This window comes from Primulina huaijiensis, chromosome 11 (genome assembly GCF_012295235.1).
Source record: "Primulina huaijiensis isolate GDHJ02 chromosome 11, ASM1229523v2, whole genome shotgun sequence".
Classification (NCBI taxonomy): Eukaryota; Viridiplantae; Streptophyta; class Magnoliopsida; order Lamiales; family Gesneriaceae; genus Primulina; species Primulina huaijiensis.
In genome coordinates this window covers 24,356,280-24,372,385 of record NC_133316.1, presented here as the reverse complement: position 1 = coordinate 24,372,385, position 16,106 = coordinate 24,356,280, and the positions used below count along the sequence as shown (strand labels likewise).

General features: G+C 36.0%; 4 protein-coding genes across 4 annotated transcripts; 2 read left to right on the top strand and 2 right to left on the bottom strand.

Annotated features, from left to right (window-relative positions):
* The first annotated feature begins 1,434 nt into the window (after positions 1–1,434).
* LOC140987311 (uncharacterized) lies at positions 1,435–5,134 on the top strand. Its single transcript, XM_073455769.1, has 9 exons — positions 1,435–1,837; positions 1,959–2,153; positions 2,234–2,329; positions 2,420–2,543; positions 2,635–3,784; positions 3,903–4,068; positions 4,147–4,311; positions 4,415–4,567; positions 4,654–5,134. The coding sequence occupies exons 1-9, from the start codon at positions 1,772–1,774 to the stop codon at positions 4,837–4,839; spliced, it is 2,301 nt and encodes a 766-aa protein (XP_073311870.1). The 5' UTR covers positions 1,435–1,771; the 3' UTR covers positions 4,840–5,134.
* Positions 5,135–5,482: 348 nt separating this feature from the next.
* Positions 5,483–6,949, bottom strand: LOC140988979 (uncharacterized). Its single transcript, XM_073458108.1, has 2 exons — positions 5,848–6,949; positions 5,483–5,588 (listed from the first exon to the last, which is right to left on the bottom strand). Exon 1 carries the CDS (start codon positions 6,697–6,699, stop codon positions 5,875–5,877), a length of 825 nt encoding a protein of 274 aa, XP_073314209.1. The 5' UTR covers positions 6,700–6,949; the 3' UTR covers positions 5,483–5,588; positions 5,848–5,874.
* Positions 6,950–10,274: 3,325 nt separating this feature from the next.
* LOC140987931 (clathrin light chain 2-like) lies at positions 10,275–12,868 on the top strand. The gene is made up of 3 exons (XM_073456696.1): positions 10,275–10,669; positions 11,853–12,006; positions 12,112–12,868. Exons 1-3 carry the CDS (start codon positions 10,341–10,343, stop codon positions 12,550–12,552), a joined length of 924 nt encoding a protein of 307 aa, XP_073312797.1. The 5' UTR covers positions 10,275–10,340; the 3' UTR covers positions 12,553–12,868.
* A 763-nt stretch (positions 12,869–13,631) lies between these two features.
* LOC140987932 (stem-specific protein TSJT1-like) lies at positions 13,632–15,168 on the bottom strand. The gene is made up of 4 exons (XM_073456697.1): positions 14,841–15,168; positions 14,480–14,720; positions 14,240–14,360; positions 13,632–14,034 (listed from the first exon to the last, which is right to left on the bottom strand). Exons 1-4 carry the CDS (start codon positions 15,050–15,052, stop codon positions 13,850–13,852), a joined length of 759 nt encoding a protein of 252 aa, XP_073312798.1. The 5' UTR covers positions 15,053–15,168; the 3' UTR covers positions 13,632–13,849.
* Positions 15,169–16,106: the final 938 nt, after the last annotated feature.

The window sequence follows — 16,106 nt, the reverse complement described above, 5'->3', positions numbered from 1 at the left end:
AGCAACACTGAGATGAGACACCAGAAAAAATTGACATGGAATTAAAAAAAATGCAGATGTGGCACGGAAATGATTGACATGTCTGATATCACGGCAGCAACTTGATCAAATATTCGAAAATTAAAAGTTAGGGTCAAACTTTGAACACCTAATGAACTATAACCCAAAATTGGACAAGAAGGTGGACCAAAAAAATTATTTTCCCTGATAAATATAGTGTGTAATTCATATGTACGAGTTTATGTGCGAATTATTTATTTCATGATCGAGTTCTGCTAATTTAATGAAGTTTCATGGTAAAAGAGAAAATACATGACTATGAGAACATTCTGAATTAATTTTCTACTAATGTCTTTGGTTTTTTCATTGAAATTTGTGATGAAACAGATTTCCTTCAAAGTAGAAATAGTCCAACAGTTTATTTAATTAATATTAATATTATTCATTCCAATCTTATTTTTTTTAAAAAAAAACAGCAGGACGGGATTCAGCGAGTATGAAATCCCGACCGATTCAACAATTACCAACGTACAACGTGGCCGGTTGATTTCTCCCTGGGTAGCGATATGGTCCTTGCATGACCACATATTTTCAGGGCAACCACCTAAAGTTTATATAAGTTAGATATTAAAATCTACAACTTTGTCAATTAATGCATCTTTTATTATAAAAAAAAAGATGTGAGACCGTCTCACGGATGTTAATATGTGAGACGGATCAACCCTACCCATATTCACAATAAAAAGTAATATTCTTAGCATAAAAACTAATACTTTTTCATGGATGACTCAAATAAGAGATCCGTCTCACAAATAGGACCCGTGAGACCGTCTCACACAAGTTTTTGCCAAAAAGATATGTAAGGTTGAATATTCCCCCAAAAAAGAAAAGTATGTGTTTGGGGAAACAAGTAAAGCCACTAGAAATTGGCTTGAAAGAGTAAGGAAATTGACACTTTCAGTTCTAGTCTAGCTTCATTCGCCGACTGGGAATATCAAGAGCCGTGTCTATTTTTTTTTTGTTTAATAGGATTTACGACTACCATATATATTTATGTGTTGCAAATTTTTAGAAATTTAACTTGATCCATTATTATGAGCACAATTGTATTTGTGATGCAATGGCTAAATCATTAAGCATTTCTAGTAAAATAGCACGATGGATTCAATAAATAAAAGAACTCAAAGTAGTTAATATGCACATTAAAGTAGTGAATTCAATAGGAAATGTGTATATCCATCCCCTCTCAAGTCGGCTATTACGAAAGTCAAAATAATTTTATCTAAATTAATCTACGAATTTGATTTGGGAATGAATTACAGTCACTAATGCTCCCCTTTTTAATGGGAATTTATCAGTTTGCTTGTCACCTCAACGTATCTCGTAATTAATGACTGATTAAGAAAGATGAATCCCCGCAAAATACGGCAACACGCGGTTTTGTTCCTAAAATAATCGAGAATCCCTTTTCGCCAATTCGACTCTCACTCTCTCCCTCTTTTGGAAACAAGGGGAGAAGAAGAAGTTGTCCTTGAGGAAAATTTGACAGACAAAATAAAGATTTGGGATGCACGTTATCCAATTCTGAATGCAATATTTTAAATTGAATTTGAATGGTCTTCAACAAAATATCAACTCTTTGTTATTTCTTGTTTTTATTTTGTCTATTATATGCTCGGAAATTGACAGATTATGTTGATTTAAGTGGTTTAATAATTAATAGATTAATATACCAGGAATATTGTTTGGTAAAAGTTTTGAACAGTTGGCCATGGCGACGAGGGCATTTTGTGGGGTGGCACCTTTCTTTTTACGTAACAAGGCTTCTGGATTTGAGGTATGCATGCTTCTTACACCATTTCAATTTTAATCAATTTGAACATCTTCTTGGTGATAAAATGTGACAGAAAGATATGAGAAAGGCGAAAAATATATTGACATTAGTTTGTACATGGCAGGGGAAATCACAACCGGAGCACAATAAAATCTTTGATGCATCAAAGATTTTGAAAGGCCAAAAAGGTTCAAAAATCAGCAATTCTTGCGGGGTGGCAGGTAACTTTTTGACGATGACGGATCTCAAGAACAAGATTTCCATCTTTAGAGACTTGTTGGATTTCGCTCCTTGCAGCGGTTCCGCTACCGTGACGGAGGTGGCTCAAATTCTAAATTTTTAGAGTTTTAATTTTCTTTCTTGTTATTTAATTGTATCGGTGTTTCCTCGTTTCAACAGCTGCTGATATTGACCCTGAACGATATCTTTAAACTGCATCCTGTAATCAAACCTGACCTATTAGTTTCAAAAATTGAAGGTGCATCAATGCACAAGGTTAGATGATGTCGGTACTTTGGAAAATATTTTACACTGAAGGGATTAATTTTTATATGGGGTAATATATCTTTGATCCCACCAAAACAGGCTCTTAAATTCTTTTGTGATGCTATGAAATCACTGGGAGCCCTGTGGACGACAAAGGAGTGGATGGTCAAATGTAAGTATGACTCGAAAATGAAACAGGAGCACTGTGAATTGGAGCAAATCGGTATGTTGTTTATGCTGTCTTAATCAAGTTCAGATATTAAATGTAGTTTTTCTTCATCCAAGGTTTTTGAAATGTTGCGCTTTTAAATCAGCTGTGATGATGCTTGAGGACATAATAAAGCTAGCAAGAGAAAGGTTGTTTGATGAAAGTGATGAAGACGAGGAGATGAGGGAATCTAGTCCTCCAGCAAGTCAAGCCTTTGGAAAGTCTCCGTTTGGATCATTTTCAGATAACAATAATACACTTTCGGATTCTCCAGCAACCCCAACTTCAGTCCTTCCCGAAGCATGGAAATCCTCGACTAAAGGAGGGAAAACAGGGCCTTATTCTCCGCCTCTACTCTTGCCACTCAGGGTTCAAGCAATTGAAAAACTGAACCCCATTGATATAAAGCGCCTTTCGTTTCACATGTTCCCTCATGCTGTCGTACAAGATTCTAGCTACTATATCCAAACCCGTAAGGCGGAGAGAGAACTCAATCTTGAGTTTGAAGAAAAGAAGTGTTCTGAAGTGAAGGAAACAGGTAGTATCAATGAGGCTGACCAAGATTATGAGATGATAGACGTTATGGACATTCCGAAGTTACGATCAAATGTAACAGAATTCGTTACGCCTGTAGTATTCATTCCACCTACATCATTGCCAAATGACGAGGTAAAATTTCAAATACCAATGCCACAAGCTCAAAATGATACAATGCCAGTGACACTGTGCCCACAAGCATTATCTGTGCCTGCACCACCGCCACCAGTACCATCACCTCTACTGTCAACACACTTTGTGCCTGCACCAATTCCGCCTCCTCCACCTCCATTGCTTTCCACTACAACAGCACAACCGCTACCACCACCTCCTCCTCCACCACCCTCGTCATTAAGGAATGGTCCACCACTGCCTCTTCCTCCACCAATGGCAGTGAGGCATGGAGCAACACCACCCCCTCCCCCACCTATGGGTGGATCAAAGGGGCCAGCTCCACCCCCACCACCTGCAATGAACATGGCAAATGTGGCTGCTCCCCCGCCCCCTCCAGGGCCTTCTGGCGCAAAAAACCTCCGTCCCAAGAAAGCTATGACAAAACTGAAGAGATCGTCCCAGATGGGCAATCTTTATCGGCTTCTCAAGGGAAAAGTAGAAGGATCAAGTTTAGATGGTAAATCATCAGGGAGAAAGGGTAAAGTTGGAGCAGCCTCTGGAGAAAAGAAAGGAATGGCTGATGCTTTGGCAGAAATGACAAAGAGGTACAATCTTCTGTTCTCATCCAATTACGACACAATCTTTTTTTGGAATTCGTGACATGCCTTTTGTGGTTCAAAGATGTGAAGTTTTTTCCCGACTCTTGTGTGAATGTATAATCAGGTCAGCATACTTCCAACAAATTGAAGAAGACGTCAAGAACTACGAAAAAACAATTAAGGAGGTGAAATCAGCAATCAATTCTTTCCAAACATCAGACATGACCGAGTTCCTGAAATTCCACAAACATGTGGAATCTCATCTTGAGAAACTCACCGATGAAACTCAGGTTTACACATACTCCTTATTATCACAATAACATGATCATTGTTCGACAGTCATCCCCTAAAGTCGCAAAATCTTTTAGGTTCTAGCAAGATTTGAAGATTTCCCTTCAAAGAAATTGGAAGCTTTGAGAATTGCAGCCTCTCTCTACTCAAAGTTAGATTCTGTTGCCAGTACTTTAAAAAACTGGCCAATAGTGTCACCTGTTGCCCAACACCTGGACAAGGCTGAGAGTTACTTCAACAAGGTGAGCCTTATCATATGTTAACCGAATGAATTGATCTTCTTACTATATTTACAAAAATCCCTGTTCTTTTCGCTTATTGAATTCATATCTCAATGGCATCCAGATGAAGGGTGAAATGGATGCCCTGGAACGTACTAAAGATGAAGAATCCAAGAAATTCCAGGCTCACAAGATCAACTTTGATTTCAACATCCTTGTACATATCAAAGAACTAATGGTCGATATCTCTTCAAGCTGCATGGAACTGGCTCTTAAGGTATCTTATCATTTAATTATTCAGATCGCTCCTCGTGTTTTTTTATCCTATAACAAGGATTAAATTTATATTGGATTTAAATGCAGGAGAAGAGAAATGTCAAGGATAAAGAAAATGAAAAGGAAGCGAAAAGGAAAGGATCCGTGAAAATGCTTTGGAGAGCATTCCAATTCGCTTTCAGAGTTTATTCGTTTGCTGGCGGCCATGATGACCGTGCTGATAAGCTCACAAGAGAATTGGCTCAAGAAATCGAAACAGATCCTCATCACTAATTACACACTATACATTCAATGAAAACAATTCGGCGACAGTTTTAGAGAGTTGAGGCATTTATGCATATGATTTATCGATTTATCAGAATCCGGCATTACTTGGCTATGGCTAAGTAAATTGTTTTGTGATACTGATATATAAAGAGAAATAAAGAGACCGCTAAAATTCTAGCTTCCTTCACTACTTTGGTATAGGTATATTCTATATACTCTTTATCGTTTATACATGTGTGATGATTGAATGTGCTTATTTATTTATTTGATTGTTGGGTATTTACTATAAAGCATTTTAAACGGACATTGTCGTGTTGATATTTCATACACACTGTATGTGCATGTGATTGTCGTATTATATTTGAATTTTTGCGTACAACAAGTCGTTTAAATATTCAGATAAAAAATATATGTAACTGTTTCAATTATTTTATGACATTTTACAAAATAGTAATGTAATTGGAGTTGTTCTGTGAACGCTATTAATTATGAATTCCGAAAATATGTGGATGTTGGTTGATGCAATTGGAGTTGTTCTTCATGTTCGTTAGTATTATGGGTTAGTTTTATTGTATTTATGTAAAATTTATCTGGCTTCAATGTTGTCAAAGAGAAATCTATTTCCTTTATAATTACACAAGTTGGCTTGATTTTGTTCTCTCTTTGATAAATTAAACATTAAATAAATACGCAAAGAATTTTCAAAGTCGAGTCTCAATATTCATTCAAAGATCGACAATCCAGAGTACGGATAACTGTTCAACTCACCAACCTGGGGAATGCGCGCGCCTCAACATGCAATATTTCATTTCTTCAATCCTTTCATCTTCAAGAAATTAAGTAAACGCAAAGATCTCAAACTTGACACTAAAATCATCATAAATATCTACTGCCTAGCCTGAAAACTGATGCCAAAAGTGACAGCTTCAAACAATTTGACGCTGAAAAACTATACAAATGCGACCATCAATGTGTGTACATACATAGGCTATATATTTAAGATTAGGAAAATACATAACTAAATCCAGATTCTTTAAAACTTTAGGGTTTGATCTCTAAATCATGGATATCATCCCGTGAATATATATTGAGATGATCAGAAGAAGTTAACAGATAATCAATATCATTCCAATCCCAATAGCTTGGCAAGTCGGTGGAACCGCTGTTAGCCGAGTTGGGCAACGGTATGTTTCTGGGGGATGAAGTACTAGTGTTTACTGTCGTAATGGTAAATTCTTCTATGGAGTCGCGATTGTTTGAATGGTGATCATATGCTTTTAAAGATTGATAAGTGGTGGGATTACTATCCAAAGAAGTAATCTTTATGTCAAATTTTGTGCTTAAAAATGAAAATGAACATTCTGTGTTGGAATTGATATAACTCGGCACTGAGACATTATTCAAACCTGCTTTGTTGATGCCGTTTGTTGTGTGAGTGCTTTGCGACAAGGAAGACGGGGAGCGGATTAAGGCATGGCTGATAATATTAGACATAGTTTTCTGATCACCATTATTGTTACTCAACGGAAGAATTCTGCAATTTTGTGGCCCCAGGGAGGAGGCAGTGATGGCGGCGGCGGAATTTATAATCTTGGGTCGCTTTTTTTTGCGGCCACCACCAGCGGGAACATTACGAAGAGTGCCACCTTTTGTCCAGTGCCTTTTGCAAGATTTGCAGAAATGGCGAGGCTGAGATTTGTTATAATTGTTGAAATAACAGAACTTGGTATTTGTTGAACCACACCTTGGGCACTTCAAAGGGTGTGCAGATTTCGACAGCTCCGGCGACCCTGCCTGAACCAAAGTTTGATCCAGTACTTCACGCCCATGATCATCACCATAGACCTGCTTGGTACTCAAACCCATGCCTAAAAATCCAAATCCAAGAAACCCAAATAGCAAATGCAAGATCAAAGCTAGATGATAATATTTTAAAAAAAAACTCTCGGTTAGTATCCCTTCTAGGAAAAGAGAATGAAAACTAGTTGAAGGGTTTCGTGTGCAACAGATGAAATGAATCAACCAGATCAATAGTACGAGGAGTAATAAATTCTTGAAATCTCAAGTGGTAAGAATGGATAATATAATCAGAGATTGGTATGAATGGAAATTAAAAGGAATGTGGTGAGAAATAACTAATAAGCGTGCTCGTGTAAGATTCTATTGTCTATTTTTTAAAGAAAATAACTGTTTTCGCATATCACCATCCGTCAATCTACCTGTAAAAATATGATGATAACTAATAATAATGAACGAGAGAAAGGGAGAATATGAACCAAGTTCAATGGTACAGATTACAGAGGGTTTCCTTATAATATTTTTTTTACATGTGGGGTATCTGTCTACTGTGCAGTCTCGTGGCAATTATGTGCAAACATGCTTTCTTCTTTGGCTAATTAATTCCGTTCATCTCTACATCATGCTGCTGCTATAGTTGACATCGTATTAGTGGTGTAAATCAATCGAATCGAGTTGAATATGATGAAAATATGAAGACTCAAATTAGTTCTATTTAGGTTCGAGCTCGATTCGAAGTTCGAAAATTTTAAACTTTTGGCTCGAATTCGGTTCGAATTAAAACTCGAATTCGAGTTCTGTTCGAAAGATTTGAACATTTTTACGAACTATTTGAATTATTGCTCGAAAATAAGTACTCGAAAGGCTCGAAATTTATTTATTTAACATATTTATATTATATTAATAAAATACTAAAGCTCGTAAACTATCGAACAAAATAATTTGTGTCCGAGTTCGGCTCAAAAAAGTTTGAGCATGTTCGAGTTTGACTTGAATTTGATAAATTTGAATACAAATCAAATTATATAATTAAAGTTTCAACTGCTTTTCCAAATATAATTTAAAGATCAAAAGATAATGATTTAATCTCATATAAATAGACATAATTATGATACAAATGATTTATCATTTACCACAAGTGGGTTTTCTAATATCAGTTATATATTTAGATAGTGTTTGCAACCTCTAAAAAAAAGTGATTTTTCAGCTTTCATGTGTAATTTTATACATGCAATCTGAAAGACTAATTTTTTTGTTTTAAATGTTGCAAACACTAGCTTAATAATGACGGAATCATGAATTTTTGCTCGTATTTAATTCGCCAAATTTGGTTCCGGAATATATATGCTCGATTTAGAGTTGTAATTTATTATATATAAAAATTATCGATTGGGTCACTAGTGCCGATCCTTTTTTTTTTTTTTTTTTTATAAAAAAGAAACAGATAATTATCTAGCTGGCATATGGTGGTTTCTCGTTGCCTAGGATCATTCCAATCGGGGTCATTATTCATGTGCCTAGCTGGAGTGCATGTATGAAAACCTGTTTTTATGAAAAAAAGAGGCTATCTATCTATATAGAAAAATGCGGGCTAACTAAGTTTGCATATCGATCGACATTTAGTTATCATATTTCTATTTCATATCGACGTTGATGATCAGAACTAACTGATAATAAAAATTAATTCTGCAGGTCGGTCGGTCAGTTAGGTACGTAAAGCCACCTTTAGCAATTGTATTTTCTTACAACTTGTCCGAAGGGAATATTTGTCGCATCGATAAACTAATAATTAATTAACGTCATAATTAACTTGCAAGAGCCCCTACTTTTTGTGATATATATCTATGAAAGTTGAATATGTTATATCATCTCACTTTAATTAATCACTAAACTATTGAAATAAAAGTCTAAAACAGTCTAATTGGACTAAACCACGTGCTTTCGTAATTTGGTGGCCCCTTTATGTTTAATAATTGATTTATAATAATGTTGCTGCGGGTTATTGTACAGCGTATGTAGTTGTTAAGATTAGGGTCGGTGATTAACATGCAGAATGGGTAATTAACTAATAGATAATATGGATGCTGCGATACTGTTCAAAATCTTTTGAGGCAATTGGATTGACATAATCTCCGCCCTACAGGTTGGAATACATGTACATATCAAGCGGATTAATTAACGACCAACTGATTAACTTATCATTGGCTATTAACATCTAGCGTTATCGAAACGGATCAGCTTGTCTGCTTTATGCGATGGACATTATCAACTCAACTCACTTATTTTATTTGGAGGAACGGACGGCAGCTCTAGCCTCTAGCATCCCAAGAATTATGTTTTGAGTTTAAACTACACCAAATCTAAAAGAAATTGATGATGTAGTATCAACCTTGTGTGTGTGAATTGGACCGGAAATGGAATATATGAATAATAAAAAGAACTGGGCTTTTTTAAGTTCTCCCTTGACCTACGTTAAAAACTGGTTCTTACTTAAAAGCCCAATTACGAAGCTCCGAGCTAGACTTTACTATCGTGCTGGGCTAGTCTAAAATTCTTCTCAGAGCGTCTAAGCCCATCTTCGTTCATGCACCATTTTGATTAGTAAATTATAGTTTCAGAAACATATTCTTTGTTCAGAAAGCAACTATGGTAGTTCGATAGCTGCAAACTAAAAGATAAGAGGTTGTGAGCGTATATATAATTGCTAAGTGTTTGAATTGGGAGAGAGAGTGTGAGGAGAAGAATCCGAATCTCATTATTTCCAACAAGTTTCTCAAAAAACATCCTTGATGACAAATTATATTCACACCACAACAAACTAGAATTTTATTATGTGTTGTTTTTAATTGTTATACATTAACAAATTAGACTTTCAATATAGTGATAATTTGAAATTCGTGGATTTCGATTATAGTGTTATGGTAAGCAATGAAATAATAGATCAAATCTTAAATACATATCTTATTTAGTTACATATCAATTACACAAAAAATAGAATATATTTCAAATGATTCTATTATTGATTGAATTTGATAATCAAAATTAAAATAAAACACTACATAAACATGCAAAGTGAATTTCAAAGTTAATGATTTTGTTTTTTTTTTTTCTAAAAAGCAAATATTGAATACATTTGAAATTCATCAATTCAAATACAATTTTATCTTTTTAAAACTTTTTCATTATTACGAAATAAATATATATTTATATATCATATTTTTTTGAGGAATGAGTATTTTCTCATTATGATTTCAAACTCTTTATTATATTAAAAATGAGTTGGTAAAATATTTAGATAGGCTATTTTAAATATTGGGGTGATTCCCAATTTGGTTTATACTTTTAGGTGCGTCCTTGATTTGGTCCTCTATTTTTTCTTCATGTTACCACAATTGATCCTTTCGTCCAATTTAGTGGTGCTTCCCATAAATCATAACAGGTAAACTCCGTTATTTTTAACGCTGAATTGGACGGAATGACCGATTTCGGAAACACGACGAAAAAACGGAGGACTAAATTGAGTCAATTGGCGAACGGGGGGCCAAATCAAGAATGCAACCGAAAATGAGGGACTGCAATGAATTATCCCTTTAAATATTTTTCTTGAAATGTAGCGTAAATACTTGGCATCAGACAGACTGATTTCAAGAGTCTCAAGAACAAAACACAGTCCAATTTAAGTCATCAACCTGTGCTGTAGAGCGAAAGAGATGACATCTTTCGACACCTACAGCGGATATACAGGCTACGACGACTCCTACACCGCCTTCTCCACGGACACCCCTCCTTATTCTGCTGCCGCTTACACCTACGGCGATTCCGAGGAGGTGACGGTGGATGATGTGAACAGCCCCGATCCGTTCGGTTCTAATCCTGAGCCATTTGTACCATCTGGGCCGGTCCCGATCTCTAATGGAAATGGAAAGTCGCCTTATGACAATGGGGAAGATTCCGAGGGAGTATTCAGCTCGGATGGACCGGTCCTCCCACCTCCCAATGAGATGCAAGAAGAAGGATTCGCTCTTCGGGAATGGCGGAGGTCCGATTTACTTATGCTATTTTGTCACATTCGATTGCTTGATTAGGGTTTAAATGATGTTTAAGTTGGGAATTTTATTGATCGATATATTGTTTCTCGAATATAAGCTTGATTTTTTATTTTTAATTTTTACTTTGAGCAATCCCGGGAATGGTCGGGTTTCAGTGAATCGGGGTTTGGGTATATCATTGTTCCAGAATCTTAAAATTCATTAGTACTCCATATTGATAATGTTTTATGAGAGATTTTGGTTTAGGTGTAAGCATTCTCCTTCAGAATCTAGCTTGGATTTCTTTAATAACGATTACGATCTATCTGTTCTCAATGGACATTATGGACTATAGGAAGCTGGGTTTAGCTCAAGCTAAACAAGACTGATTTTTGTTGACAATAACGTATATATTATGATAATTGAGCATATTCATGAACTAATAGCATCTTATCAAACTAGTTGGCTTAGCTACATGGATTCATTTCCTTTATTGTGCTTTGATTACCAATTATTTATTTTATCCTTCACAGCTTTGCGTCAAGAAAGTTACGTCTTGTCTCTCATTATATTTAAATTACTTTTTGTGTTTTGACAAATGTATTATGATTTATAAATACCTACAAATGTATTATAATTTATAAATACCTATAATGGGAAAACGTCTCTTGTGTCTAAACCATCTTAAAATCCCACAAAAGCTCAATTTTATACCATCATTTCAGATGTTTTGAGCATGTTCCCAGCTGAAAGTATGATGAAAATGACTTAATGGTAAACCTAGAGGAACCTAAGTGATTAAAAAGCCACTGCTTAATTTGGGATGGTTGGAATCACGGTTCATTTTATAGAAGTACCTTGATTGGGAGGGTTGAAAAATAGAATTCATGTATAATAGACATTTACTTACCCCATCAAGGACAATTTTCCCGGTTTTGATCTGCCATTTTGTTGACTTGTGATATTCTACATTTCATGCTGCTTGTTTGATAAAAATTTAAAAAATATAAAAAGTATCCACACACACCAAAAAGGCTGAAAGGGAAAAAATGAAAAGAAAAAGAAGAAAACCACAGGCCTGTAAGATTTACCATCGAACTCAACCTAAATAAGCTAGGAAAGATCCTCTTCGGTTTGACTTTCTGGAAAGAATATTTGTGTTCCCATTAATATGCAAATGGTTCTCTGCTGTAGACAAAATGCCATTCGACTTGGGGAAAAGGAGACGAGGGAGAAAGAAATGAGAGATCAGATTATACAAGAAGCTGAGGAGTATAAGCAATCTTTTTATGAGAAAAGAAAGCTTAATTTGGAGACGAACAAGACCAGCAACAGGGAGAGAGAGAAGGTTAAGCTTTATGGTTTTATTCCCTTGATTGACTCATGCCTCTTTTTTCACTTTGGTTATTGGAAATTATAAACCCATCATATCTGTGATTTCTACATTGTTCAGTCATTTCTGGCAATTCAAGAAAAGTTCCATAAAGAAGCAGATAAACAGTATTGGAAAGCCATAGGAGAGCTCATTCCAAATGAGGTGCCCAATATCGAGAAGAGGGGAAAAAAGAAGGATAAAGATAAGAAACCATCGATCACAGTCATCCAAGGGCCTAAACCTGGCAAAGCAACCGATCTCGCAAGGTTGCGTGGAATATTAGTGAAGTTGAAGCACAATCCCCCGCCTCACATGTTACCACGACCCCCTCTAGCAGCTGCTCCAGCTAAAAATGGGAATGATGGAAAAAATGCCAAAAATTCTAAGGATGTGGCACCTAATGCCACTGGACCGGGGGCAAAAGAGGCAGCATCTTCTCCTTCCAAAAATTCTGCTCCTAATGGTGTTCCACAAACATCAGAACCTGTTACTCTAGTCAAAGAACTCCATTTGAGCTAAGTTCTTATTTCATTATCTTGCAGCATCGAGGTTTGAGGCTTCATCTTAGCTTCATGATTTTGTATTCCTTTATGCATGCCATTTGAATTGTCCTCGAATACCGTAGAAACCACTGATATATCTTGCATTCTAGTGTTGTTGAGCTGCAACGAGACAATATTGTTGTGTTATTGTGTAGTAATTTTTCATTGATATATTGATATCTTATTTGTTTTTCATTTGCATTTGATTATTTGAGTATCTTTTCAATATATGGATACACTATATAATTCACTCCTGTGTTGTTGAGCTTTAACGAGACGATATTATTGTGTTATTGTGTAGTGATTTTTCATTGATGTCTTGACATCTTAATCGTTTTTCATCTGTGATTGATTGTTTGAGTATCTCGTCACTATATGGATACACTTTATAATTTATTTGTGTTGAATAAATGCAAAAAAAAATTGCCTGCAAATAACCATCTGGAAAGCTTACCCAATTCAGGCATCCAACCTCATCTAAACCTCTACCTAGTGATCCTGATGGGAAAATCATCAGATATCATGTCGGCAACTTATGAAACTCCTCACAACTGTATATTCATGTAATCGATAATTTCGTATTCTTTGGAAGAACTGTGTGTCTTTTATCTGATTAACACTGAATTTGCTAAATATCTAATAATCTGGGGGTTGTGCTGTTATTTTCTTAATGTATTCATACACCAACTTCTGTCATAGATTTATGAACACAGCACCCAATTCCTTGAACTGTAATTGGATGTCAAGTGATTGATATCGTGTTGATCTCAGTTCAAAACTGGGTGAACTCTGTTTTGGTTGGAGTTGCTAAATGCATGTGCTGCGGAAAGACGGCAAGGAAGCAACAGAGGTTCAAGGGTGGAGGTGGACGTTAGTGTGACTTGGTGAAGTGAAAACAAGATATAGTTTTTCCATTAAATGGAGATTATATTCCTATATTATTTTTACAAATATGTGTAATCCCCCACGCAAACGTATTCAGGTTCGTTATTAATTAACAGTAGCCTATAAAAATTAAAACATATACGATAAAAGATGATGCAAAGTTGCAAACAATGCAACCAAATTACAACTAATAGTCGCGAAACCACTTGTTTAGTTACAAACTCTAAATCCCTCGGCAATCATCATATGTACATGCTGAGGGGGAAAAGAGCCAAGATTAAACCAAGAAAATAACACCAACATAAACATCAAACAAACACAAAACAAATAAACAAAGGAAAAGCAGCAATCTTGTTGTCAGTAATGTAAAGGAAACGCCGCGAAGGCTGTCAGCCCCAGGTTGCCCAGTTAGCTGCACTACCAACCCTTGGCATGCTGTTAACTTTAGAATAAGCATCAACTGCAAAATATGATCCGCACATCGCCCCCTCACTATCAATTCTTGGCATTGCTTTCATCTTATACGTTGGATGCTCAAAGCTAATTAGTCCTCCTTCACTATGGTACATGCACCCTGCGCATTCACCCGAAAAAACCCAATTAATATCAAGATCAATGCTATCCCAAATGCCAAAAATGGTCATTTTGATGTGAGTTGAACCCCAAATCTTGGACATTTTGTTTAAAAGAAAATTGTCCCCTTGGCCTAAATGTAGACCCACGAAGGATTCCTATCATTGTAGCAATCATATGTAGTAGCACGAAACAAATCGACATACCAGCAGGAAATGGTGCAAACGATTTCCCGCAGCTTGCTTTTATGAGATCTACATTGTCTGAGATCATAACAGAGCCATCAACAGCTATGCCCCAATACAGGCGCACTGTTTTATCAGCACCCTGCCAAAAATTTTGAATCAAATTCATCACTTTCTTCTCACCAAATTCTACCCCCTCCCCACCAACAAAAAAAAAAAAAAGAAGAAGACAAATTTTGACAATGCTGAATTTGTACGTACGAGGGCAGCAAACACAGTTCCAGCTTTGTTGTCATAGATCACAAAGCCAAAACTGCCCTCGAGATCTTTAATGACTCGATGGGCCGGGAGAGGGCCCCGGTCACGGAGGGTCCGATAAGCTTCAATCACAAACATAGCCTCACCCCCACCCTTTGATAGCCCATATTGTTTGTTGAGCGTGCACAAGTTATTCAAATTCCCCAAGAAAATGCAGTATATATCGTCTATCGAACAGAACAGCCTGCAAAGTCATAATCTTGGATCAGATATCCAATCCCAGAACACATAAATCTTCAACATTTGTACATTTATCTCATGGTGTAAATCAGATTCAATGGATATCAATCTGCATGCATTTTACCTTTTGTGTGACATGACTGAACTTTTAGGTGGTGCGTAGGCCAAACTGGCCTTGTCACCAAATGCAAGAGATAAGCCATTGTTGGGATTTGAAGCCAAGAAAACCTTCAAAGTCTCTTCCGGAGTCTTGGGTTTACGTGAAGCCTGTGAAGAGGCTTGGCTATGCAACTCCTTTGGTGGATTCACAACGCCATTCTTGAATGCACACAACATTTTTCCTTTCTAACGAGAAAATTAATGTTAAAACAGTATAGATCTAAACGGATTAACGTACAAAACGAAGGGTCTTGTGCAAAATGTACGAATTGTTATGGAAACTTTGGATTGGAGGTCGAGTAATTATAGGTACAGGTAGGAGACTAAAACTAGGTGGCAATCTTATCCATATAAAAATGGAACCAGCACCCCCCCCCCCACCCCCCTTCCTTTTTTTTTTAAATCATATTCACTGTCATTATCATCATTATTATTATCTTATAGAAAAAACTTTTCTTTTTTAACTAACAAAAATATTCCCTGATCTTGTGGTGGATAAGGGTATAATGCAACGTATTATTCGGATATTTCATGAGATTAGAAGATTAAAAAAGCAATTTTTTGGATCTAAATTTGAAAAATGATAACAATTGGGAATTGGTCTAAATTTGAGCGCTTCTTATCCACAAACCTAAATAAGTTGACTATTGACACTTAGCCGAGTCAGCAAATCCTTTATTCAAAGGGAAAGAAAGTGAGATATAATAATAATAATAATAATACAATTGAAATATCAGAGTTTTGGTGCCAATATCTATTCAAGTGACAATCTATTTATTAATTTCTCATTAATGTGAAATCAAATATACTTCGATAAACGATACTCAATCAAACAATTGTTCAAAACGTGTCATATCGAAATCAGATTTTTCTATCTGTGCATCAATAAACGATACTCCTGATGGAAGATCATTCCGAAAGGATAGCTGAAGTCATAATCAATGTTTGGACTTGTACGTGTTGTATTGTCATTTTCGTTAAGATATTTAAAAAATAGACTTGTTACATAAATTCCGTGTGCTCACAACCATTAAGAGGATCCATGCGTTTTGTACTTCCATTAATAAAGACCAAGTTTTTACTTGCCTAAATTTGCACTTGGCATTTTCGTAATTCGTCACTTCAAATTTCCTAATAGGGATAGCACCCAATTTTCTCTTATATCGACAGCAATATTACACGAGTAGATTATTTTCATGAGTGGGTTTTATGTGGGATCGTCTCACGGATC

Excerpts from the sequence above, each read along its gene's own strand:
- LOC140987311 (XM_073455769.1), top strand. The coding sequence starts at position 1,772 with ATGGCGACGAGGGCATTTTGTGGGGTGGCACCTTTCTTTTTACGTAAC. Across the intron at positions 1,838-1,958 it reads ACAAGGCTTCTGGATTTGAG|GGGAAATCACAACCGGAGCA; the intron begins GTATGCATGCTT and ends TGTACATGGCAG. Across the intron at positions 4,069-4,146 it reads AACTCACCGATGAAACTCAG|GTTCTAGCAAGATTTGAAGA; the intron begins GTTTACACATAC and ends AAAATCTTTTAG.
- LOC140988979 (XM_073458108.1), bottom strand. The coding sequence starts at position 6,699 with ATGGGTTTGAGTACCAAGCAGGTCTATGGTGATGATCATGGGCGTGAA.
- LOC140987932 (XM_073456697.1), bottom strand. The coding sequence starts at position 15,052 with ATGTTGTGTGCATTCAAGAATGGCGTTGTGAATCCACCAAAGGAGTTG. Across the intron at positions 14,361-14,479 it reads GAACTGTGTTTGCTGCCCTC|GGTGCTGATAAAACAGTGCG; the intron begins GTACGTACAAAT and ends AATTTTTGGCAG. Across the intron at positions 14,035-14,239 it reads GTTTGCACCATTTCCTGCTG|GGTGCATGTACCATAGTGAA; the intron begins GTATGTCGATTT and ends GTGAATGCGCAG.
- LOC140987931 (XM_073456696.1), top strand. The coding sequence starts at position 10,341 with ATGACATCTTTCGACACCTACAGCGGATATACAGGCTACGACGACTCC. Across the intron at positions 10,670-11,852 it reads GCTCTTCGGGAATGGCGGAG|ACAAAATGCCATTCGACTTG; the intron begins GTCCGATTTACT and ends TCTCTGCTGTAG. Across the intron at positions 12,007-12,111 it reads GCAACAGGGAGAGAGAGAAG|TCATTTCTGGCAATTCAAGA; the intron begins GTTAAGCTTTAT and ends TACATTGTTCAG.